Source organism: Zonotrichia albicollis, chromosome 4 (assembly GCF_047830755.1).
Source record: "Zonotrichia albicollis isolate bZonAlb1 chromosome 4, bZonAlb1.hap1, whole genome shotgun sequence".
Taxonomy (NCBI): domain Eukaryota; kingdom Metazoa; phylum Chordata; class Aves; order Passeriformes; family Passerellidae; genus Zonotrichia; species Zonotrichia albicollis.
This window is the reverse complement of record NC_133822.1, coordinates 61,239,408-61,263,018: the sequence shown is the minus strand read 5'-3', so window position 1 is coordinate 61,263,018 and position 23,611 is coordinate 61,239,408. Positions and strand designations below refer to the sequence as shown.

At 39.8% G+C, this 23,611-nt stretch overlaps 1 protein-coding gene across 2 annotated transcripts in view; it reads right to left on the bottom strand.

The window, feature by feature from the left end:
• KCND2 (potassium voltage-gated channel subfamily D member 2) overlaps window positions 1-23,611 on the bottom strand; it is a 262,217-nt gene that overhangs the window by 4,647 nt on the left and 233,959 nt on the right. For both annotated transcript variants that reach the window (XM_014275919.3, XM_074539957.1), the window contains exons 3-5: window positions 12,377-12,539; window positions 2,605-2,703; window positions 936-1,031 (exon numbers count right to left, since the gene is read on the bottom strand). In XM_014275919.3, the coding sequence (XP_014131394.1) occupies window positions 936-1,031; window positions 2,605-2,703; window positions 12,377-12,539 (358 nt within the window). The remainder of the gene's footprint in view (window positions 1-935; window positions 1,032-2,604; window positions 2,704-12,376; window positions 12,540-23,611) is intronic.

Here is a 23,611-nt window from a genome sequence, read left to right as displayed (position 1 = left end):
TTAATATATCATAGGAACTCAGGGCTAGTAGCAGAACCCAACAGAAGGAAAGAAGAATGTAGATTCAAGAAAAAAAGATAATACTTGCTTTACAGACTTCATTTTTTAAAGAAAAATTAAAAAAAAAATGTTTTACAGACTCCTCCATTATCATTAGAGGAAAGGTGAAACTTTGGGAGGGTAATTCATCTCCTACCAAATAAATAGAAATTTTTTTCCATGATGTCTATGAAAATTTGACAAGATCTGTGGTTATTACTCAGAGTTTTAAATATGTTTACAATATTCTACTGTGGAAGAATTTTAAAGGCAAATTGCTATTATCAGGTTCTATCTCAAAAATGTTTCAAAAGGACCCAGTGAGAATCTTAGCAAAATAAACCACAGTGTGCTCTGAATAGGAAGTAAGACGTTCTATCCTACAGCACATTTTATAAAATTAATACTTCTAAAGTAAGAAGGGAGGAGACATAAGCACAACAAGCATATGGGTGATGTATTGCTAATTGACATAACAACTGGGCCCTTTTATTTCAGAGACATGCTGTCAAAAGGAGAACATTAAATTCCACACTTATATCAGGTTTTAATTTATCAAAATTTAGCAATGTTTGTTGTGGGAAAAATGTTAAGTCTTTGTTGTTTGTTTGTTTTGGGGGGGTATTTGGTTTGGTTTTTTTGGTTTTTTTGGTTTTTTGGTTTTTTTGAGAAGAACCAGAATAACTTTCACAGTGATCTCCACCAAATATAGCAGAAGTTACATCTCTCTGTTATTTATATGCATTGGGTATAAAGCCTTAAAATAAGATAAAATGGCTTTTCTTCCCAGTTAGCTGCTTTAATATAAAGGCTCATTAATTAGAAGAGAGAACTGGAAACATTCAAAACCAGGCTGGTGTTGCAATTCTCAGGAAAACACAGCTCTCTTTTCTTACCGTAGTTTTTTCCAGGCAGTGAAGCAGGTGGTGGTGCTGTGTTTCAAAGGAAGAGCCAGATTTGCCAACAAAGGCCTGTTCTTCTTCATTGGAGGACTGTTGATACATAAAACTGTGTATTATTGTCAGTTTTGAACAAGAGGGTTCTTATCCAAATATTTGATCAGAGCTAATCTGGATCGTGCATGGTAGTGTAACTGCAAGGCTTCGTCTACAAAGTATACCAGAAATTATATTGCATCTTAATTTGCTTTTGCTTTTTTTAAAATCAAACTATTTTCCTTCCTTCCCTTGCACCTCCTTTTAAATGTTTTCATCTTAGATCTTTTATGCATGGATAAAATAGAACTATTTACAAGTGCAATCAACACATAAGCTTCGAATGTTGGATCAACATGTTTAAAATTTTAATCAATTTAAGTTACAGTAAAATATTTGTTCTTCCTGAGAATGTGCCTCATTTGAAGAAAAGTAAAAATAGCTGTCCTCCCAGGATCATTTCATAGCACTAAAGAATTTGTAATACTGCTGCTTACACAAAAATTCATGTCAGTGATCCCAATCTACTGGGTTTAGAAAGCATATAGGAAATGTTACTGACATAGAATGAAGAATTAAGTAGAAAGCATCCACTGTTTATTAATTGCTTTCATAATTATTCACTAGAAAGCAAAAAACCAAATAGGGAAGGAAGTGGGATAATAGAAAAGAATACAATTCAACCATGGGATATTTGAAATCTGCATGGTAATTAAGCTATTTGGTGTCTTTTTTATTCAAATATTTGAGTTCTTTCAAGCAGAAGAGGAAACAAGGGCTCTGACTGCTCATCTCTCATGCTACACAGGACAGACAGACAGACAGCCACTTCCTCCTCTGCTGGCTATAGGTTTAAGTATCCGGCTGTTTAACATGTATTGAGCAGAAAGGGCACAGAGGAATAAAAGCCTTCCTGTATTCCTCGGGGAATAGCCTAAATGCCAGAAAATGGCAGGGATTAAAAACCACTCTGTCTGCAGTCTTTCTGGGCTGGGTGCAGCTTTGAGCAGCCAAGGCTGTCTCCCAGAAGCGTGGGTGGTCACTGTGGATGCCAGTCCCAGCTGCTGGTCCTGGCTTCTGCGGCAGGGGGGAGCAGGGAATTTACTAACATAAATTAGATAACATTAGATTATAATGCATTTGAGGTAATCACCAAGATTCTCCTTAAACCCAAGTAGGTGCTTCAAGGGAACACTTCACTCTGCAACACCCCTCTCTGCAAACGGTATTCAAGAGCTGTCTTTTCCTTTACTGATGATGAAATCTGGTTTTGTCATCCATGTTTCTACCTGTTTAAAGGCAAGTGAGATTAATCCAACCCACCTCCTAAGAGGCAAATGCTCTGTAATTTCCTTAATGAGTTCTTCTACAGGATCTAACTCCAAAAATATGGGTTACATTGAATACAGCATTTCTATCCGGACATTTCCCTCATCTCCTAATACCCCACCATCGATTCTCACAACTCCTTTTAATGGTAGTAATTGTCCAGTTTATCCTTCCTTAATCTACCTCTAAAGATAAGATTGCCCAGAGCCCCAAGGTGACTCACCCTGGTGATAAGTAGAATAAACTACTGCTGGGCTGTCATTAAGTGGTTACTCCAGAGGTGGGGGAACACAAACATTACCTGCTGCAGCTGGTTACTCAGCAAGCCGTTCCGTTTGCTCTGCATGTAGGCATTAGCGCTCCCGCTCTTGGCGGCGCGGATCCGAGCGAGCCTGGCTTTCTGTAGAAACACACAAAGTGAACAGTGCCATTTGTACTCACAGCCATCGCCCTGTTTGTCTAAAACTGCTAATTGGAATCAGCTGCTTGTGAATACCAATCTCACAGTGACTGACAGACTGCATTGCATCCATCCTCCAGGTGGAGCAAATCACAAGTGTCTTCCCATTTAAAATGCATTTGGTAGAAGTTTTTATTTGTTTGCATGTATCAGCTACTAAGAAGAAGGACTTTGGCGAAGGGATTAGACAGATCAGTATGGAAGTGCCACCTTTTTTTTGTTTTGCATTGCTGCAGCTGCCACTCCTTGTGTCTTGTAGGGCAGAAACATGGACATCCATACATCCATTTCAGTTGCTACTGCCATGAAAATCTCTTTAAAGGGAAATAAACAGTTCAGAAAAAATGTAATATTGTGACATCTATGAGTGAGTTTCTCAGAGTCTTCTGGGTTTTTTGAGTACCAAAATGTAATAGTGCTTTTATGCTGTCTCCCAGCTGCATTCCTGAATATTTGCTGAGCCATTTTAGAATCATAGAATGGTTTGGGTTGGAAGGGGCCTTAAAGGTCACCAGTTCCAAACCCACACCATGGGCAGAGATGCCATGCACTACATCAGGCGGCTCAGTCCCCATCCAGCCTGGCCTTTAATACTCTCAGGGGTGGGGCAACACAACTTCTCTGGCAACCTGTTTCTGGGCCTCATCACCCCCTTAATAAAGAATCTCCTTCCAACATCTAATATAAACCTGCCCTCTTTCAATTGAAAACCATTGCACCTTGTTGTGTCACTATCTGCCTGTACAAGAAATCTCTCTCCCTCCTTTCTATAAATTCCTTTTATGTACTGGAAGGCTGCTCCAAAGTCTCCCTGGAGACACCTCTTCTCCAGGATGAACAGTGCCAGCTCTCAGCCTGTCTTCACAGGAGGGATGCTCCAGCCCTTGGATTATCTCTGTGAACCTCCTCTGGACCTGCTCTAACAGGTCCATGTCTCTCTTGTGCAGAGGACTCCAGAGCTGGATGCAGCACTCCAGGTGGGTCTCACCAGAGCGGAGCAGTGGGGCAGAATCCCCTCCCTTGCCCTCCTGGCCATGCTGCTCTTGATGCAGCCCAGGATGCAGCTGGCTTTCCAGGCTGTGAGTGCACAGTGCTGGCTCATCTTCACCTTTTCATCCATGAGGACTCCCAGGTTCTTCTCCACAGAACTGCTCTTAATTACCTCCTCTGCCAGCCTGTACTCATGTGCAGAATTGTCCTGACCCAGGTGCAAGCACTTTGCACTTGAATTTTTTGATGTTTCCTGAAGTTCTCATGGGCCTACTTCTCAAGTTTGTCCAGGTCCCTCTGGATGGCAGCTCTTCCTTCTGTTGTGCCAAATACATTGCTCACCTTTGTATCATCTACAGACTTGCTGAGGCTCACCTGATCTCACTGCTGGTGTCATTGATGAACATATTGAAGGGCACCAGTCCCAAGACAAAGCCCTGAAAGACACCACTCCTCACCAGCCTCCACCTGCCTCTTCATGTCTGTCAGTATAACCAGACTTAAAACTTACCATTTTTGGTCATAGACTGTTCACAACCTGATTTTTCAGAGACTGCAGGTATCAATCACTGAGAGAAATTTGTTATTTCTCAGGTGAACCTCATTGCTTGTGAAGGTGACTTTCATGCAGAGTAGAAGGAGGCTCATGAGTGGAAGACATTTTGCATTCACTGAATTTTGTACAACACACAGAGCACAGAATTAGGGGAAAGAATGAAGAGTGGACTCTCTCAACCATTAATTTGGAAAACAGAAGCTTTTATGGGATTACTAGGATAGCATCCTGGTTCTGTATTTTTTGTGGCTTGTTACATGTATAAGATGGAATCTGGGTTTATCTTCATGGTTAGATTTCCGATTTTAAAAGGCAAATGCCTGGCAGCATCTGGAATTAAATGGCTGCTGAAGCACCGAAGGAGATACAGTAAAGCACTTGAAAATCCAACTTTGATATAGTAGTAGAGATTTTCATATCTGATGTTTAATTTGTGGGCATTTAAAAAAAATAGAGAGAGTATTTCCCCCCTTCCCCAAATTTCTGTGACATTAAATGTCAGTATGTGCTTAGAGAGGGACGCAGCCCAGTCACTGCAGCCACCAGATCTTTCTGGCATGATGATTAATAATTAACTGACTTAGAGGAATGGCTCAACACCACATTTCTTTGCACTCACAGCCTCAAACTCCCAGATCTTCTCAAAAGCAAGCCAAGAAATTTATGACAGCTAACATGGCTGAAATCTGGCTTCTGCTATGTCATGTATTTGTTATCATGCAATTATTCTGAAAGAAAAGAAAGTAATGCTCTACATGTGGGCATCCTTGAGCCAAAAATCTCATATGAGATGCTATTGATTTTGTGAAATATTGCCCATTTTAAGATAACACATTTGTTTATTGACTTTCTTGGTTACCATAACTTTTCCAGCAATGCAGTTAATGCTTCTTATTTTAGTGGTAAGGAGAAAACATCCCTGATGCCCTGGCCTGGGGTTCCCAGGAGCAACCAGTGTGGGGAACTGTTACAGCTCCCACCCTCTGGCTCACTTGGGCTCTTGGGTGGAGTATCCAGGGCTACCAGCAGAGCAGGGGGCTCCATCCCCAGAAAATAGGTGGTTTTCTAAATAGTGCTCCTGTGATGCAACCCCAGCATGCTGGGTTGAAGGGTGGGGGAAGAGTTTTACCTGCACCACAGAATAGTCATGGGCTGGGACAAGTGCACTTGGTTATGTTCATAAATATATAAAAGTTTAGTCTTAGGAGCACGAGATGCTTTATAGGAGTCTCATCAATAAATTATTTCAGTCACAAATATTTTAGCTGTGGTACTTTTTAGTCTGCTCTTTATACATGGAGATTCATTAGATTTAATGAACAGATATTTAACATACATTAGTTCTGCTTTTCCTTTTAGCATGCATATTCATTTTTTCTTTAGTGCTTGAAGTAATAATTATGGCACAGCATCGTTTAATAAAGAAATATGAAAAACATAACAGTCCATCAGACTATCTTAATATATCAGTGCCATGACACATATAATATGAAGGTTGTACTTTCTATGTGAAGATTTAAAATTGCTTTGCAAGTCTGAATTTATTGCATCTTAGAAAGCTTTTGTGAGCTAGAAAGTAATAGCACACATCTTTCCAGCTGAGACTCATTCAGATGGCCTGAATTTATATCATTTACCAAAGAGAAGACAGTAAATCAGAGAGGAAGAGAGGAAGCAGATATTGTGGCCTCCATGTTTATACTTCAGCTTAGAGAAAATACTGCAGAAACTGGAGGTGTTTACAAATCTGTTAAAGTGATAAGATTTATTTTCAGTGCTTCTGCCTGATTTATATATGAGCCTGGAGCATGAGCAGTCTAGTGACTTCTCACATTTCTTATCAAGACACCATTAAAAGTTCATGTCACCCACAGGATTTTAGGGGCTGTGTGCTGGGGATAGAACTCCCATGAAAGGCATCAAAATGATGTGATGACATCTGGAAAACTGTGGTTACAGAAGTGCTGCATTGTCCTCTAGTCTGCATTTTCTGTCATGTATAACAGAATGGGAGTGACAACTGCCTCTTTCAACCACTTCAAAGCCCTTCCTAATCCTCCTCTTTCATAAAATATCTAGGGAAAAAAAAAAAAGAAAGTACTTAGTTCTCCTAAAGTAGATTATATCTTTGCTATGAAGATTTCCTGAGTATGAAACTTTGGTAATTTTTACATGATCTAGGACTAAAAGAATGTAGATGAAATATAGTTCTTTTGCATATTTTAGTGAAATTCAACCCAAATAATCTCATCTCCATTCTTCCTAAGAAGTTGATGACCAGCTGCAATTTTTCCCACATCTCTTGTATTTGCACTGAACTTCTCTTTTAAATGCATATCTTTCTGTTTTCTAGCTTCGAATTTTACGGCATAGAATTGTATCTTTGTATAGGGCTGCATTCATAAAAACCTCACAAAAGAAATTCACTGTTATTCAACAACAGTTACCTCTGTCAGTTTTAGAAATATAAACATTCATTTTCACAAGGTTTTAAGTAGAGCTAAATGCAGTGCTGTGGGGAATTTGCAGTATCCAGCTTTTGACACTCAGATGACCTCAGCTGTCCAGCTATTTTAAGAGAATGATTTCATCAGAAAGGTTTTAGGACAGGACTTATGGTGATACTGGGAATAATTTCTGGCAAAATTCTCTTCAACTTGCTATGCAAGAAGCCAGGGTAGCCCAGGTAATTTAGTACTTAACTCCTGTTGGCTCTTGCTACTCTCCAGGTTACATAATTGTTTTACTATGAAAACTCAAAAGTTATTAATTGCTTACCCTTTAGTTATTATTGTTTAATAATTTTGTACATTTAAAATATTAAAATTCCTTCACAGTCATTCTGTGCACAGCCTTTGGTCAGCACAGAGCTGGTTTTCTTCACAGGAGCTGGTATGCGGCTGTGTTTTGGATTTGTGCTGAAATCAGTGTTTACAATTCAGGGATGTTTAAGTTACTGCTGCACAGTGCTTGCACAGAGCCAAGGCCTTTTCTGCTCCTCCAAGTGTCACTTTTACCTTTCTGATTTTCACCCCATCCTTGTGGGGAGGAGAGAGAGAGTGAGCAGCAGGGGGGGCTTTGTCTGCCTGCCTGTGCTCAACCACAACACTGGCTCCTGGAACAAGGGTGAATGCTGTCCAAAAAATCACTTACATTTTTGTTTATATAATTTATTTTTGTTTGGTGTTTCATAAATCCACCCTGTGTGTTTGTTTTTAAGTGAAAAATCATGCCTACATTTCGTGCTCTGATTGTCTAATTTTCAGTAATTGCAAATGATTGATTTCATATTAGCTGACAATGATTTGCATGACATCAATATGTAACAGAGAAGAAAATGCTGTTTACTTTGCACATTAATGGACATGGAATTAAATAAGGTTCATACATTTCTTGAGTGGTGCCTTACTTTCACAGTCTATTTAAATTATTGTTCAATAAACACTAGTTCTACATGATTTTTTTTTTTTTGCTAAACTCAAAAATCCTGAATAAGTTACTGTTAGTTATATTTCTGCAATATATTAATATTATTGATATTAATATCTTGTCTCATAAAGAAGTCAAAATGTCTAGCAGGGTTTCCCACTGCAAACACAGTTCTGGGCTTCCAGATGCTGTTAAGCAGTTGTTGCAGTTTGTCCTAGAGCTATTTATAATTAGCTAGTAACTGATTATTCATAACTGACAGACAAATGCATTACGTACAATTAACAAATAACAAAGCCAAGCCAATCTTCAGGATATATTTTGCTTTTTGAAGGTAGAAGACGATACTTGCATGAAAGATTCAGGTTGAATTTTATGTCTAAAGTAAAATTTTGGAGATGATGATGGTTGTTTGGCTGTTCTGTTGAGGCATCATCAAAGTCACTCTAGCACTCTAGAAAGTGCTTGGGTAACTAATATTGAGGCTCTTTGTTCCTCAGGTAATGAACAGCCCTGAGCAGATGTACCTGCACTCAGGCACTTGTTGGCCAAGAGGACACAAGGCTCTTGCCTCCCAGAGGCAGGTATGGAAAAGGCACATAGCAAGGCACACTTCATTCAGGATATGAAGGACTTTATAAGCATAATTGCTGCTGCTGGGAGTGGACCTTTGGGTCCAAGATGCAATGGAGTGGCCAGACAGCTTCCAAGAGGAAAATTGTCCCTCCTCCTGTCTCTTTTCTAGGCTGGTAGTGATCCCAGTGAATACGACACTGTGAGTGTCCTGCCAAACCTTAGCCCTTGCTACCTATCACATACAGAACAGAAAATCATATCCAACCCTTCCCTTCCCTTCCCTTCCCTTCCCTTCCCTTCCCTTCCCTTCCCTTCCCTTCCCTTCCCTTCCCTTCCCTTCCCTTCCCTTCCCTTCCCTTCCCTTCCCTTCCCTTCCCTTCCCTTCCCTTCCCTTCCCTTCCCTTCCCTTCCCTTCCCTTCCCTTCCCTTCCCTTCCCTTCCCTTCCCTTCCCTTCCCTTCCCTTCCTTGCCTTTATACAAGACAACTGTCATTAACTTTGCCCAAAGTTAATGGGCAACCAAAATAACAACCTCTTGAAGTTGTCTCTAGCTGAGAAAATCTCCACAAATAGCATTTTTCAAAACTGTCTCAGTACTGATAAAACTGCTTGAGAAGAAGGCACAGTAAGACTCCAGGGCATAATTAGTTATGCCCTGAATTTCAATGTCTAGTTTGGATTATTTATTCCTCCATTTCTTGTCAGGATAGCCAGATCCTTGGACCTTACTATCTGATAGAAAACAATGTTTTGATAAGCATAGATGATTTTTCCTTCCTTTCCCCCCACCCCCCTTTCTGCTTTTGTTTATATTGATTGCAAGGGGTTTCCTGTACTGCAGCAGAAAGCTGGCTTATCCTGCCAACATTTTCTGTATTACAGACTGGGATTTCATGGCAATTACAACAATGTATTTTTATGATTGGAAGCAGGAGCTTCCATTAAAATCCATTCAAAATGCAATGGTATATAAATAAATTTCTCTCTTCCATCTTCTCCCAAGCATTAATGTGCAGTGTCTTTTTGCCAAAAACAAACAAGTGGAATTGTCTAATCTTGAATAACTGTGAAGAGCTCAGTAAGTGCATAAAATGATGGTTGCATGGCTCTTAACAATCCTAATGTAAGTGACAATATTTTTCTGCTGTAAATTGTTAGTGCTTCTGGAACTAGATTTCAACTCTTCAGCAAAGAACTTTCTCTTAAGTTTCCTTCCAGCCCAAGTGTTTTGCTGTTTCTGAAGTCTATATTGATTAAACTTCTGTGTGAGGTGTTGATAAAGTTTCTCAATTCAAGGTACAACTGTCCCAACCAATGGAAGCTGTTGTAGCAGGAGGTGCCACTGCCTGCAGGGGTTTGTGCTGCTCTCCATGAAACAGCACCTTCCTTTAAGCTTATGTTCTTCAGCCACAGAGAACAGAAACCAGTTCAGTGCCTAGGGAAACATTTATTTTAGAAAATGGTGTAAAGCCTCTATTGTATTGAATGAAGAAGGAATTTCAAGCTTCAATAATGTGACCTTTTTGCCTGAATATTCTTTTACAATGTAGTAGAAACCCCCTGTGAAATGCAAGGCTATATTTCATGGCTAAATTTGGACTATACAGTACTCATGAAGTGCTTTTTGTTGATTTTTCCTTTTTAGTCCATCAGAGCAATATTCAGTTCAACATCTCAGTCATTTTAGATTGAAAAAGATAGCCTTTGCAATAGGAGATATCAATGAAACACACATCCAGTGCTAAGTCAATCAGACCTCAAAGCCATTTTCTCCAAAGCAAGAAGGGCATAAACACAGTCAGAGGAGATCTCTCATCCTTGCTGTTGGCATTGTTCTGGGGAGTGGAGGAAAAAATGCTTGGCAGGATTGCCATTCATCACTTTGTGTTCCTGTTTGAAACATACAATGAGCTCACTGTTTTGCAAGGAGAAAAAGTCAGCTATTAACTCAAGCAGTTCCTATTCAGGAGGAGATTATGGGGAATAGCAGCCAGTCTAGCAATTTAACTTTTGTGAGATATTTTTTAGTGTCCATTTCTCTTTCATTGACAAATTGTGCTGGTTTTGGCTGGGGTAGAGTTAATTTTCTTCACAATGGCTGGTGTGGGGCTGTGTTTTCATGCTTCCAGTTCTCCCCCTGATCCTGCTGGTGGGGGAGTGAGTGAGCATCTGCATGGGGCTTGGATGCTGGCTGGGTTAAACCATGACACAAATGTAAAGCAGGCCTAAAAAACTCTGTTTTGTGGCATGCAGTAGGACACAGTTTCTATCTGAAATGTTTGTGTTTGCAGCTATTATGAAAGCTCAGAACAGGCACAGTGATTGCTGGGGTTGGGCAGACCTGTTACCCATGACTGCCACAGTGCTCAGGGGCACAGGCAGGAGCACTGTGCTCTGGCTGAGGTACAGTTGTTTCTCTGCTGCCATTCCACAAAAAGAACTAGAAAAGCTCTTAACAAAAACAAGTTAGTGTAAAAGTGACATGAAGTCAGCTGTGAAGAGGGGAACACACAGCTGGAATTAGGCTGTGGGACAAAACAGCATGCAGAAGAGTGGGTGGAATAAGTAGATAGATAAAGTATGGGATTTAGAGCCCTGAAGCAGCCTACTTTAGATCAGGTTTCTAGAGAGGTGTGACATTCTTGTGATACACCTGGTTTCTTTTTATAGCATCTCCCTCATCTGGCAGCATTTCTCCAAGATGTGGCCATTGGGTGGTGCTGTATCTTCCACCTGGGCCTATGAGTTTCTTGGCCATGTACCTCTGTTTGTCCTGATTTAAAATAATCTGAAAATAGTATCACTGCATACATTTATTTCACTGATTTTGGGTGTGGGGTTGTTTGTTGTTTGTTTGTTTGTTTGTTTTAATGAAGAAATCAGTCAAAAAGGTGGCCAGAGGAAAACATACAAACATTTTGTATCTGACTGTGGTGCTGCTGTTGATATGAAGCAGATGCAGCTTGCAACTCCCTGTGTTCCCTGCTCTGTATGTGCAGTCCCCAGCCTGCACACTTCCCCCTGCAATGATCCTGCTCTCCTGAGATCACTGGAGACTCAGGACCACTGAAGAGAGGCCACAGGTCCACAAAAAGCACAAGTGGTTACACCTCAGCCTTGGCAATCGTGCGACCTGTGCGGCATCCGAAGCCTTTCACCTGCCATCCACGGAGGAGAGGAGGTAAAGGCATCTCAGCACCCAGAGCAGGGCTCCAGGTCACAATGGGGGCTCTCTGAGCTGCCTGCCACTCAGAATTCAGAGAAGTGGATTAGAACAAGTGCATTGGCAGTGATGTGGAGATGTAAGTGACTGTCCAGGCTTGGCTGCATCACTCCTGATAAATACTTCTCTTCCCAACCCCTGACCTTGTTCATATGTCTCAAGAAGGGAAGCAGTCTTTTTGTAGATCTAGTGGATATTTTAGTGAGAGACTCAGCAAATCAAGGAATCTGGAAAAACAGACTTTTACTTACTTTTTTTTTTTTATCTGATTGAGCTGTTTATCTGAAGCCTTTTAAGCAAAATAGAGCTGAGGAGACAAGTTCCCCAACAATCAGATTCCCCCAGAGACTGAATCTGGGACTTTAACTAAACCTGGATTAGTGAAGCAATCTGTTAGCAGAGATGTTAGAAATCATTATGAAGTTTCAGGGTTTTCCTTGTTTGTTTGCTGGGTTGTTTGGTTGTTTTGGTTTTTTATTTTTCCTCAGAAGACTGTGATAGAAAGAAAGCCTGCCTGAAAAAGCACAGAAGAATCTTCAGTGGGTGACACTGCAGCTATTGTCTAAAAATCCTAGATCTAGTCTAATAAGTAGGATTAATTACCAAAATAATAGATCTGTACATTTTGACAGAAAAGATAAATGAACCAGTTTTGGTTTGAGTTGGGATTTTTACCCTCACTAAAAATAAGACAGTATCTGCATCTAGGACATGGTTTCGCATGCAGCACATACATATAGTGGTCTTCTTGCCAAGAAATACTATCATGACACACAACATATAGAAAATAATATTTTATCTATTGTTCAACAACAAAAGGAGGGAAAATTAGAAGCTCACCTTTTGTGCCCTGCGCTTGTCTGCTCGTTGATTCTGGTGGTATATACGGCTGAAGTTGGAGACAATTACAGGAACTGGCAGAGCAATGACCAAGACCCCACTCAGGGAGCATATTGAACCAAAAATCTTGCCAGCTATTGTCTTTGGCACCATGTCACCATACCTGGGTTAAAGAAAACAAAAGGCTTAGTAAAAACATAATCTCTTCTAATCATTTTATTTCACAGTGAATTAATTGCACAATATATTTTAATTCTCTTGCAAATAATAGTTGCTGCATATAGATAATGCTTTTACACATATTCTTACATTTACAGCATGCCTATTGTTGTGCACAAATAATTTTATTTTGAAACAAATTTTGGGTCTCCTGTCTGTCAAAGTGGGGGCAGGTAAAACACATGCTTTACCTGCTGTACTCTTCCCAGGGTGCCTCTACTGCAATGGAAAGAGAATGACCTTGCTAAGAAAAAAAATCAGTGTTGAAGTTCAGTCCTTATGCTGTTTACTTGAAAGAACTCATCAATTTCATTGGTGAGATCTAAGAGAGACCACTTGGTAAATTAGATACTAAACTGAATAATCTATTGTCTCATGATGATATAGTGCTTTCATTTAGCAGGGTGACACATTTTTGCAACAGGTTTCCCAGGAGATCATGGACTTTCCATCACTGTATTTTTTAAATTTGGCCAGACAGAAGCATGGCTGACCTAACTTCTTGTTGACATAAGAAGCTGGAGTAACTGAGTTCCAGATGCCCCTTCTATGGTCTAGGTGAAAGCAAACATGGAAAACTCAAGCCACAAGCAAGCAAGCAACAAAATTGTAACTGCAGTCCTGGCAGTGCTCAGAATTACTAAAGCTACCACCTTTCCTTATGATATTGGATATTGTTTTGTCCAGCAAGTAAGAACAAAGTGTTACTGATGTATGTAAAGGCACTCCTGTGACAACTTAGTAAGAGATTTTAGCTTTTTGCATTTTTTTTGTATTCTATAGGGGACAAGTATGTAATTACATCCTACAGAGTTTAATAAAAAGATGAATTACTTTCAAGTACCATTCAGTTTTCAACTTTATTGGATTTAAAGTTATTATTAAACATTGATTTTAGCTTGTGAGTTTTGTACCCTTGTAAAAAGAGAGATAACATATTCCCTGTTACAAAGAATTTATAAACTCTTAACACGAGAAAAGTTAAGAAATAAAACTGTGGAGGAACAATGTTTAGAAAACACTGTCTGAAAAACAAAACCTGTCTGTGCATCAGGAACTGGAAAAATGATAGAGAAGAGGGTGAAGTTTTCAAATCAGTGTTCAAATTGTGCACCTAATCACAGGAATGGATAAAAGGGTGAGGCTATGGAATGATGGAGATATTATATGAAATTAGAGCACACCTTCTAGCAATGAGAGCTCAGCTCATGTCAAAAGGAGATGAAGATGAATGGTTTGCATTTTGTAAGATATGAGTGAAGTGTTGAACATAGATATTCAAATAAGTTGTCATACAGGCAGATATAATATAGATGACCAAGTCCTAGATTATTGACATAGATTATGTTGTGTTAAATAAATATTTGGTTGTTTTACTAAGCATGTCCAGGTGTAAAATATTCACACGAACAATATAATTAATATTTCTGCCAGTATCCTCCCCCCACTTACTCAGAATTAGAATGTTATTAGTTTCTCATTTTGTGAGATGGCAGGATTGCATGAAAAATATGTAATTTAATAGATTATATCTTTTACATTAATAATATTACTGGTCTTAATAAAGATATCTAAAAACTGGAAAAATACTAAAAAGAATGTCATGCTTTCCTTCACACCAACATTTGCGCTCCACAACATAGGCATTTTTGGTGTTTATCTCTTCCTAAAGCCTGAGCTGACTATCAGCTATATGCATGACCAGCTGTTCTTTTCTTTGGGCAAGGAAGTGGATAAATGACCTTTCAAGGCCTCAGAAAAATGGGATCCCTAACACCTCACTAACCCCATTTTTTTCCAGGCAGAACAATAGAAAAGCAGCGGGCATAGGGCCAGGGTGGTGAGCTTTGTGGAGAAGACCTAGGATCAAATCACTGGTAAACATTTCTGCTTTACACTATTCATTAGTTTTATTTAATTCTTACAGATACAAGTATTTTCATATAGTGGATCAGACTGTGTAAACAGAAATGTGACGCAACCAGATTTTGAATTGCAAAATTTACACATGCCCAGTGCTAGATCTCTTAAATTAGATCTCTTAAATGAGATTTCTAAACCTATATTTAGATGCTTATCACTTGAAATGCCAAACTGCTGAACCTTCATAAGCTTCCATTGTCACTGATGGCAGCTGTGGACAGAAGACATTGCTGCCTCTAATTAATTTGGCTGGAAATTGCTCAGGGATATAGTTCATCCTGTTGATAATGTGACACTATAATTATATGAATCAAGAGCAGACTGAAGCTTTAGGAGCTGTGACAGGAACCACAAGCTCACCTATCTTTAGCATTTCAGTATTTATGTGTGAACCTAACCAGTGACACAATCAGATGCCTCTTCATAATATTTTAGTGTTACAGAGCGAAATAAAAAATATTAGGATTGTTTGACACAAGAAGGTATTTTGCAATGTTTTTCTTACCTTCTGGACAAAATGTCACACAGGTGCATATACTGCTTACTTTAAAATAACTTGCTTTCAGTTACTTTTCTTTTTAGCTTGCATCAGTTGTAACACAGTGACATTTTCCAAAGGTAATGTTGCTTGTCTGTTATTTAGCGTTAGTAATACCTTTCACATCATTAATTATTCTTACATAATTAGTTTTTCTCCTGTTACTAACCACTGTGCTGGAGTTGTTTAAATAAAATTATAGTCAGAAAAAATTACTTTAAAGAAATTAGTCTTCCTAATTCTCACGGGTTGAGAAACATATTTGGTTACTTTTGTGACAAAACAGAGGTTTTGCTACATTTGCCCTGGTTAGCCTTGTTCTCCTTTGGGACAATGACACAGATTTTAGTCTAGGGTAGTCATGATCAGAATTGCTAATGAAGTTCCTCCTCTTGAATTAAACATTACCTTCAGTTATACCTCATATATCACTGAACACCACCAATGGAAATGGATGATATAAAATGAAGGGAAAATTCCTTCTATAACTCCAACTACAATTGTTTTATTCTTTAGAAATTCTAAATGAAAAAAAGAGTGTAACTCCATTTTCAGATGGCAGGGAAGCTTTGAGGTGCTCGCATTTCCAAGTGAAAAATTTATACTTGATCTCTGAAACAAATTCTAAATTCTGCAGAAAATTTGATTTCTTCAGCCATGGAGACACAACAAATGTAGAATCTTATTAAGCAATTTTACAGACTCCCTTTCCAAAGGGGAACTATTTTAAGGTTTTATCTAGTGCTACTCTGCTTGCCTCACTTTTCTTCAGGCTAGAACTGCAGACATATTCTCATTTATTTGCTTTTTTCCCCTAGCTGCAGTATTTTCATAGCTTTGTATATTGTCTGTTCTGCATATGTCTGCCATTGTAGCCAAAGCTCAAGCCAGTCTTTGGGCGTTGGTGATTTGTACTGACAATCTAATTTTGTAATGTCAGAAGTGTCATCCCAATATTTTATGTTCTGGATGAATGAAGAAAAAGAGGCTTCATACTGACCCCTGATATCAATCAGGTTCATTCTACTTCAGCTACCAAAAAAAAAAAAAAAAAAAAGGCTGTGACAAACCAGGTGTGTCAATCAAGTTTTATCAAATCACAAGTCAGAAACAACATGATCAAACTAATGCTTGGGTTTCACTGGATGCAGGCCAGACAGGCCAGACAGGCTATTGCTTGCAGCCCATGACTTTCATTAGATTCAGGAATAAGATGAATAGGTGATGATGCCACAAACAGAGGCTGCAGAATTTAGAATTTGTTTTAGAGATCCTCTTCACTAAGTGACACTGTACAGGGATGGATGGATGGATGGATGGATGGATGGATGGATGGATGGATGGATGGATGAATGGATTGGATGAAAGGATGGATGGATGGATGAATGGATTAGATGGATGGATTTAGAGGCATGTATGTTTGTCTGGGTTGTTTGTATTCATCAGGTGACAGACCACTTTTGCATATTTGACTCCTTTGACTCTTCCATATTGCAAGACAGACAGCAAGTCAGGGGATTCCATCATTTTGCAAATGCTGTATCTTCCAGAGTGTTGATGTGAGTAACATGGGTGTGATGTAGCACTTTGCATGACAGCTGGGGGGAACGGAATAGAGCTTGAGTCGTACACAGAAGATGGAGCTCTTGCAGGAGCTTGGGAAACACAAATGTATTTGGGGTTACTACTGCCCAGCCAGTAATCTCAGCATTGCCATGTCAGATCTCACCCATGGAGATCCACCTGCCACCACACTACTGCTTTTCTAGCTGATGAGTGGAATATATCTGGTGTTGCATACCCATAATTCAAGAAATCTCAGACAACACAGACTGTTTGTGGCATCATCAACTATTCATCTTTATCCTGAACTAATGAAACCCAGTTTTTGATGGCTGTAAGATGAAATATTTCATAAGTCAAAAGTCCAAATTATAATTGGAATGAATCATACTTTTTGGCCATTTTTTCCTTGATGTGAGAGAGAATGTATTTTCTTTAATAATCTTAACAAATGACAGGGAAAATGCTGCTTATTTAACTCCTGTTTGTTTGTTTGAACATAGGAGTAAATTTTTTCCAAGCAAAAAGCAAGTGTATTGTGGATGTCAAAATAAATAATGACAGAAATTGTAATTTAGCATATTTTTGTGTGTTACATCAGAAATTAATATTTGAAATGGCTCACTCTGGGTTAAAACACCCTCAAGCAACGTATGTACAAAATCTGTAAAATTGGAGAACATATATAGAAAGAAAAAACCCAGCATTTGCGTTTTTGCAAAGCCCAAATACTCAAGGCTGAAACGGAGACAGTGAAGGTAAAAAAACCCTCACTACGAGAGGGTTTTCTGACACTAGAGGGCGTAAATGCCATTAAAACCAAATGCAAATGCAGAAACAATTTAAAATGCATGTTACAGATGCATATGCCCTCTTTTACCTCTTTCGAATTAATTTACATTCTTTAAAGAATTATTACATTGATTGAGATCTGTTGTCTGCTCCCATATTATTTGCTGAAAAGGTAGGCTAGTGACATTTTTTTTTGTTTTCAAACATGTAAAACATGCCAGAAAATAATAGAGTTGTAAAATAGATGCAAAGACATTAAAATTAACTTGGTAATACTTATTTTAAAAGAAAGGGAATTTATGACCAAAGAACAATGCAAATAGTACAACTAAACAATCTTGGTAAAAGCCAGACCAGCTCATATTTTTCCATGTGTGGGGACAAATCACGTTTCCCAGTAGATCTGGTGGGTCACCCAGGCAGAGATCTGGATTTGTGCAGGGGAGCTGACTGAGGAGCAGTGCTCTGCCTTTGCAGGCAGGGCCATCCTCCCTCCTCAGCTGCTCGCCTGCTCTGTGCTGGGTCCCTGCTTCACCCGCCAGGCTGGGATGAGGAGGATGCATCTGCCCTCTTGTCTCCTGCCTCAGCTAATGGCTCTTTCCTCTCCTCCAGGAAAAGCCCCAGAGTCTGCTGTGGTGAGACTCTCAGAGATGATTATACAGCTGCTCATTGGCCCATGAGTTTAGGCTGCCAGCCACCCACTTGGGCACACGTTTACATCCCAGTATGGGAGAGCGGGCAGGAAAAGCAATTCCTGTCCTCTCTGACACTACCAAACAATAATCATGCTGAATCTGACTTACTGTCCTGGTTTTGGCAAGGTCTGAAAATAGCCTAATGATTTTGGAAAAGCAATTTCTAACAATACAAAATGTTGCTGGTTGTGTGAGGTGCAGAACAACATTACACAGATTACTTCAAATTTTATTCCAGCCTAGGAAGATTCTGCATGGAATTGCAAATAATTTTCCTGGATGCTTTTACTGCTGTGCAGGGGCCTCTGCTGCAATATCTCTCTCTTCTGCCTAGTCATGATGGACATGATCTCCTCTGGGTCCACAAATGTTCCTTCAAGTGCTGCCCAGTATGATCATTCATGAATGATGAAAACCACATCTGCTTCTCTGAAGTGGAAGTGCTCCCTGGGTTTTCCAGCCTGCAGTGCAAGAGAATTAAAATAGTGCCCCTGCACCTGGCTGGGTTAGCAGCTCTTGAAATACAGAATTTCTAATAAAAGTCAGGGAATTTGAGGGGGAGAGGGTTGTGATTTTGTTTTGTTTTGTTTTGTTTGTATGTGCACCAGGGTTTTCACTTAAATGGATTTGCACAGATGGACTTCAGTACTTAGAGGTCAAAACACAGAAGTTTTTGCATGGAAAACTTAAAAGGCTTGCCCAAGGAAACACTCCCAGTTTCTGGCAATCCAGACCAAGTTTCAGATAACCAAAATCCTTCTGTTTTCCTTTAACATAAATATTAAATTCAAAGAGGTAAAAGATATTTTTGCTGTCATCTCTCCCTCACTGAATAGGAAAACTTAATATCCTACCTGTTCCTGAGCAAACCATCACAGAAATATGATGTCTGATCCATCCTGCATGGGGGATTTTTGAGCTATCAGAGGTACAGCTCAGCTGACTCACTTACTACTGAGATGGCATTTCTGTTTGTTTTTTTCCCCCAGACTTCAGAAGCAAAAATAAGCATGTTTGTTTTTAGGAAAAAGAGAATGTTTATGAATGGATCCAACACTTCATAAGGATAAAAAAAGCAACATAGCACTAAAACTGTTCTTGATGTAAAACTTGCAATCTGCCTTTCAAGTGTTTCCTGAATCATGCTGGCTCTCACAGTACACTGGCCATCACCCACCAGCACAGGTGAAAATCTGCCTTCTGTAGAGTCTGCAGGCAAAGGGAGCTTTGCACAGCCCCTCACACAGGACCAGGATTCTGTGGCAAGTGCAGGTGCTCTCAGCCTGTGTGGCCCTGCCTCCTGCCTGAAGGTGACACTGACACTGTGATGTCACTGCAGAAGGTCTCTGCAGAGGAAGCTTGTGCTTCCAGACCCCATATTTGTTTGAAGTGATGTAGACATCGTGTACCATTATTGAGTAAATCAGAACTGAGTCTTCCAGCAGTGGTTTTTGTGATGGAGATGCTCTCCTGGGAGATCTGCCATGTCATTTGCTGGGATTTTTTGCTAAGTTTAGTGGATGGAGGACTGTATGTCAGCAATAAAATTAATCAGCTAGACTGCCACACACTCAGCAAAGGATGAGAGACTCGTTAAGCCCTGCCTGTGTGCTCTCATGGGCATGTGAATAAACCAACCTCCATCAGCTCCCTTCAGAACCAGTAGATACGTTCTGGGACTAAGCATGTGCGTTACAAGGGAGCAAATATCAGTGAAACACTTTAACTTTGAGATCACTTAAAAAACCACCATCAGTAAAAATAGAGAAGCTAACTATTCTAAGAGTAGAAAAAGAAGTTCTATGCATAAAGCAATACTACAGACATGTCAAATTACATTTTGCAATTGCTAAATGGGGTCCTTGTCTAAAGAGAATGCTGTAGATTGTTATAAAGCTGTTCCCTAGAGCCTTCAAGCTGCTTGGTAACTAAATGCTGGTGAGTTGACACTAATTAGCCATTTATTTCAATGTTACATCCAACAACAGATAATATAAATTGCTACTGGTAATAATTTTAAGTGGAATTTCTAAATAAGCATTTCCACTGTGTTGCCTTAAGGATTCAGCCTGTACAGTTACAATGTGGGAGCTAATTCTGTTTTTAAAACACTACTCTATGTGAATGTGGAATGAGCCAGGTTTGAAAAAATGAGTCAGACATCAGTAAAAATGACTTAATTTCTTAAAATGATCTTTACTCCTCAGAATACAAAATCTGATTAAATTGAATTAATTTATTACTTTGTTGTATTACTTTAGAATTCTAAGTCTTTAAGATACCATGGTGATGAGTGGAGAACAAATGCTTCGCTAGATATTATTTCATAAGATGGTACAAAGGAAGAATATGCTTTTCTGGTGCCACTCAGATAGGTATTTTCTGGGGCCTGATGCAGACATAAATTTTTTTCATTCTATCATATGTGAAGTCAAAAGTAACTAAGAGGGGAAAAAAAAGACAATTTGATCTTTTCTGCTGTAATTCTGGCTTCCTTCACATAGAGAAAATGTTCCAGGGTCTTTGCTCTCAAAAATCAATGACTTGTATTACTTAGTTAGGACCTAATTTTCTAACAGTTCTTTTGTCAGAACATGAACCCACACACAAACACATATATAGGATGAACTGAGCAGCTCTTTCATAGCTTATAAATGAACAAAAAAATGTCAATAACAGTTTAGAATGAAACTTCACCTAGCCTAATATGCAGTCTCCAAAATTTTTAAACCTGAAGCAAACAAACACAAAGGGAAAAAGAATTGGGTATATATAAATGATAATATCATTGAATGATCTTCCATCCTTCAACCACTTACAAATAACTGAATACCAATTATAATTTTTAAATTGTTTTTAGTGATTCTCAGAGGGTTGCACTTCCCTGGGCTTTATTTTGACCCTTTAAATCTGAGCACATTCCTGGCATTCATAACACTGGCAGTTCCTTGGAGAGTGTCCTTTTGACTCTTCTGGCTGCAGTTCCTTGTTCCATGTGATGCCCCCAGCCAGGTTCTTGTATTCAAAAAAGCACCTGGTGATATTCTCCAGCCACCCTCCTCCTGCCTCTTGTGCTTCCACACCTGCTTACCTTATGTCTTTCCTAGGCTGGCAAGCCCTACTGTGTTCATACAGAATCTGCTCCCTTCATTTGATCATCATGCTTTTTGTCCTTTTTTGGATCTCCTCTATTTTTTAACTCTGTTTGCAGGAAAACAAGGCCAGAACTGCACACAGTTTTTTAAAAAGAGGTATGGACCAGTTCAGGATAGCTTATATTTCTGGCCCCAGCTTGGCTTGACAGTGAGCCATTATTATTCACAATGTTAATGAGTGATTTCCCACCCTCGTTATTTCTCTGTCCAAATCTTTATTGGTGGAAGCTGATAAAATTTGCCATGCTTCCCAGATATCTACCACTGAGAGAGGAAAATGAGCTTCTGGCACAGCATGGGTGTTTTGATGACTGTCATCACGTAATTTGGACAAAATAAGCATTGTAATGGCATAGCTCAGCCAGCATCTGTGCTAACCAGACAAAGAAAATTCACCCCTAGATTTGTACCAACATTTAGGTTAAAAGGAATGTGTCTTCATTTGTTCTATGGATATGAATCTTTACTTTTGGGTTTCTTTGTGTGTTTTTTTCTTCCCTAGTTGTTCTTTCAGAAAATCCTTTTTGGGGAGAACTGGATTAAAAAGCAATACAATGTTGAAAGAAAGTGTTTTATATCTCATGGACAAATGAAAAAATATGAACCAGGATGAATGCACACCAGTCCCAAAGACTCATAGTTTTAAATAAATTGATACAAATAAACTAGAGTATAAAGAATTTCCAACAGTTCCTGCCTGAGACATTAACTGGAAGCAACATGAACATCTGGCTATAAAAAGCCCCACCTTCAAAAGTAGCACCATCTCCAGCCATTCTTCACTTCAAAGATTAGAGGTAAAAGATGGACAATGCCATCAAATGAGGCTCTGGCCGTGGTGCCCAGCAATGACTGAATAAAGACCCTGCAGCACTGGTGGCAAACAGGAGCAGTGTGAGATGCACTGACCACACCAAGGGCTGCTGCAAGGAGAGCCCAGTTCAGGCTCCACTGATCCCCAGCAGGACAGGCTGGAGTTTGACACATTCTTCCTGGGAAACAGTTCCAAGGCAACTGATAATTACCACCCATCTAATCTCCCTCAGCTGGCCTTGGTTCATGGGCACTCTCTGTTCCCCCAGACACCTCATGAGCACATGGAAGATGACAACCCAACACAATTCTGAGTCCTTCTAGGAACATGCTATTTGGTAAAATTTAGGATTGAGCTGTGAAGCACAGATTTTGGTGCAGATTTAAATGCACTTTCTGAAGCCCAAGGGTCTGTTTTGATGTGCCACCTTGTTCCAGCAGAGAGAGTGTTTTCCTACTAGTTGTATGATTAGGTATATTCTGGGCCCAGTGCTCAGCCCAGATATATTGCTGAAAATTTTATGTTATTAATTTCTCCTACATTTTTCCTTTTTGTTTCAATACTTGTGCTAAATAGCAGTAAATTCAAAACAAAGCATTGATCTGCCAATCCAATCCTAAATTTCTCTGGAGTATATATTAGCCATCAAGTAAAACTGCTCCAAGTACAAATCACATTAACACTAAAAAGCACCATGAAAGTTTGCAAGGACAGCCATGACTCTTTGTGACAGCTACTGGGCACAGCACTGAGATCTGTGAGCTGATTGCACTTGGGAATCAAATCCAGCTGCTCCCACGTTCAGGTAAAACTCTGACTGAAAAGAGGTTTTAGTCACTGCTGGCCTTCATGCTGCTCAGCACCCTAATGGGCAGATCAAGATCTAGGTAGGGATGATTCCCAGCAAATTTGCAATTCCTTTTGCTTTTTTCCCCATCCCACAGGGAAGTTTGCTGCCTCCTTGGGGCCCAGGTAAGGGATATTACTAGCAAACTTCCTGATCTGTTACAACCCTCTGACTATTACTCTCTTTTCTTTGTCAGGACTGTAGTGATGAGAGTGAAGAAATTAGCCCTGGAGCAATCAAAGTGGACTTCAGGGCACTGGGGCATTTAGTGAGTGTGTGTGCAAGGAATGTGGTTCAACAAGGCCAAGTGCATGGCTCTGAACTTTGGTCACAACAACCCCATGCAGAGCTACAGGATGGGGGCAGAGGGGCTGGAAAGTCGCCCAAAGGAAAGGACTTGCACTTGGTGGTCACAACTGGCTGAAAATGAGCCAGCTTGTGCCCAGCCTGGCAAGAAAGGCAGTGGCATCCTGGCTTGGATCAGAGACAGTGTGGCCAGGAGGGAAAGGAGTGTCTGTCCATACTCTGGTGTGGTGAGGCCACAGCTCAAGCGCATCCAGTTCTAAGACCCTCAGTTCAGGAATGTCATTGAGGAGCTGGAGCAAGTTAGAGATGGAACAAAGAAGCTGCTGAAGGGGCTGGAGCACAAGGCCTGTGAGGAGGGGCTGAGGGAGCTGGGCTGGAGGGAG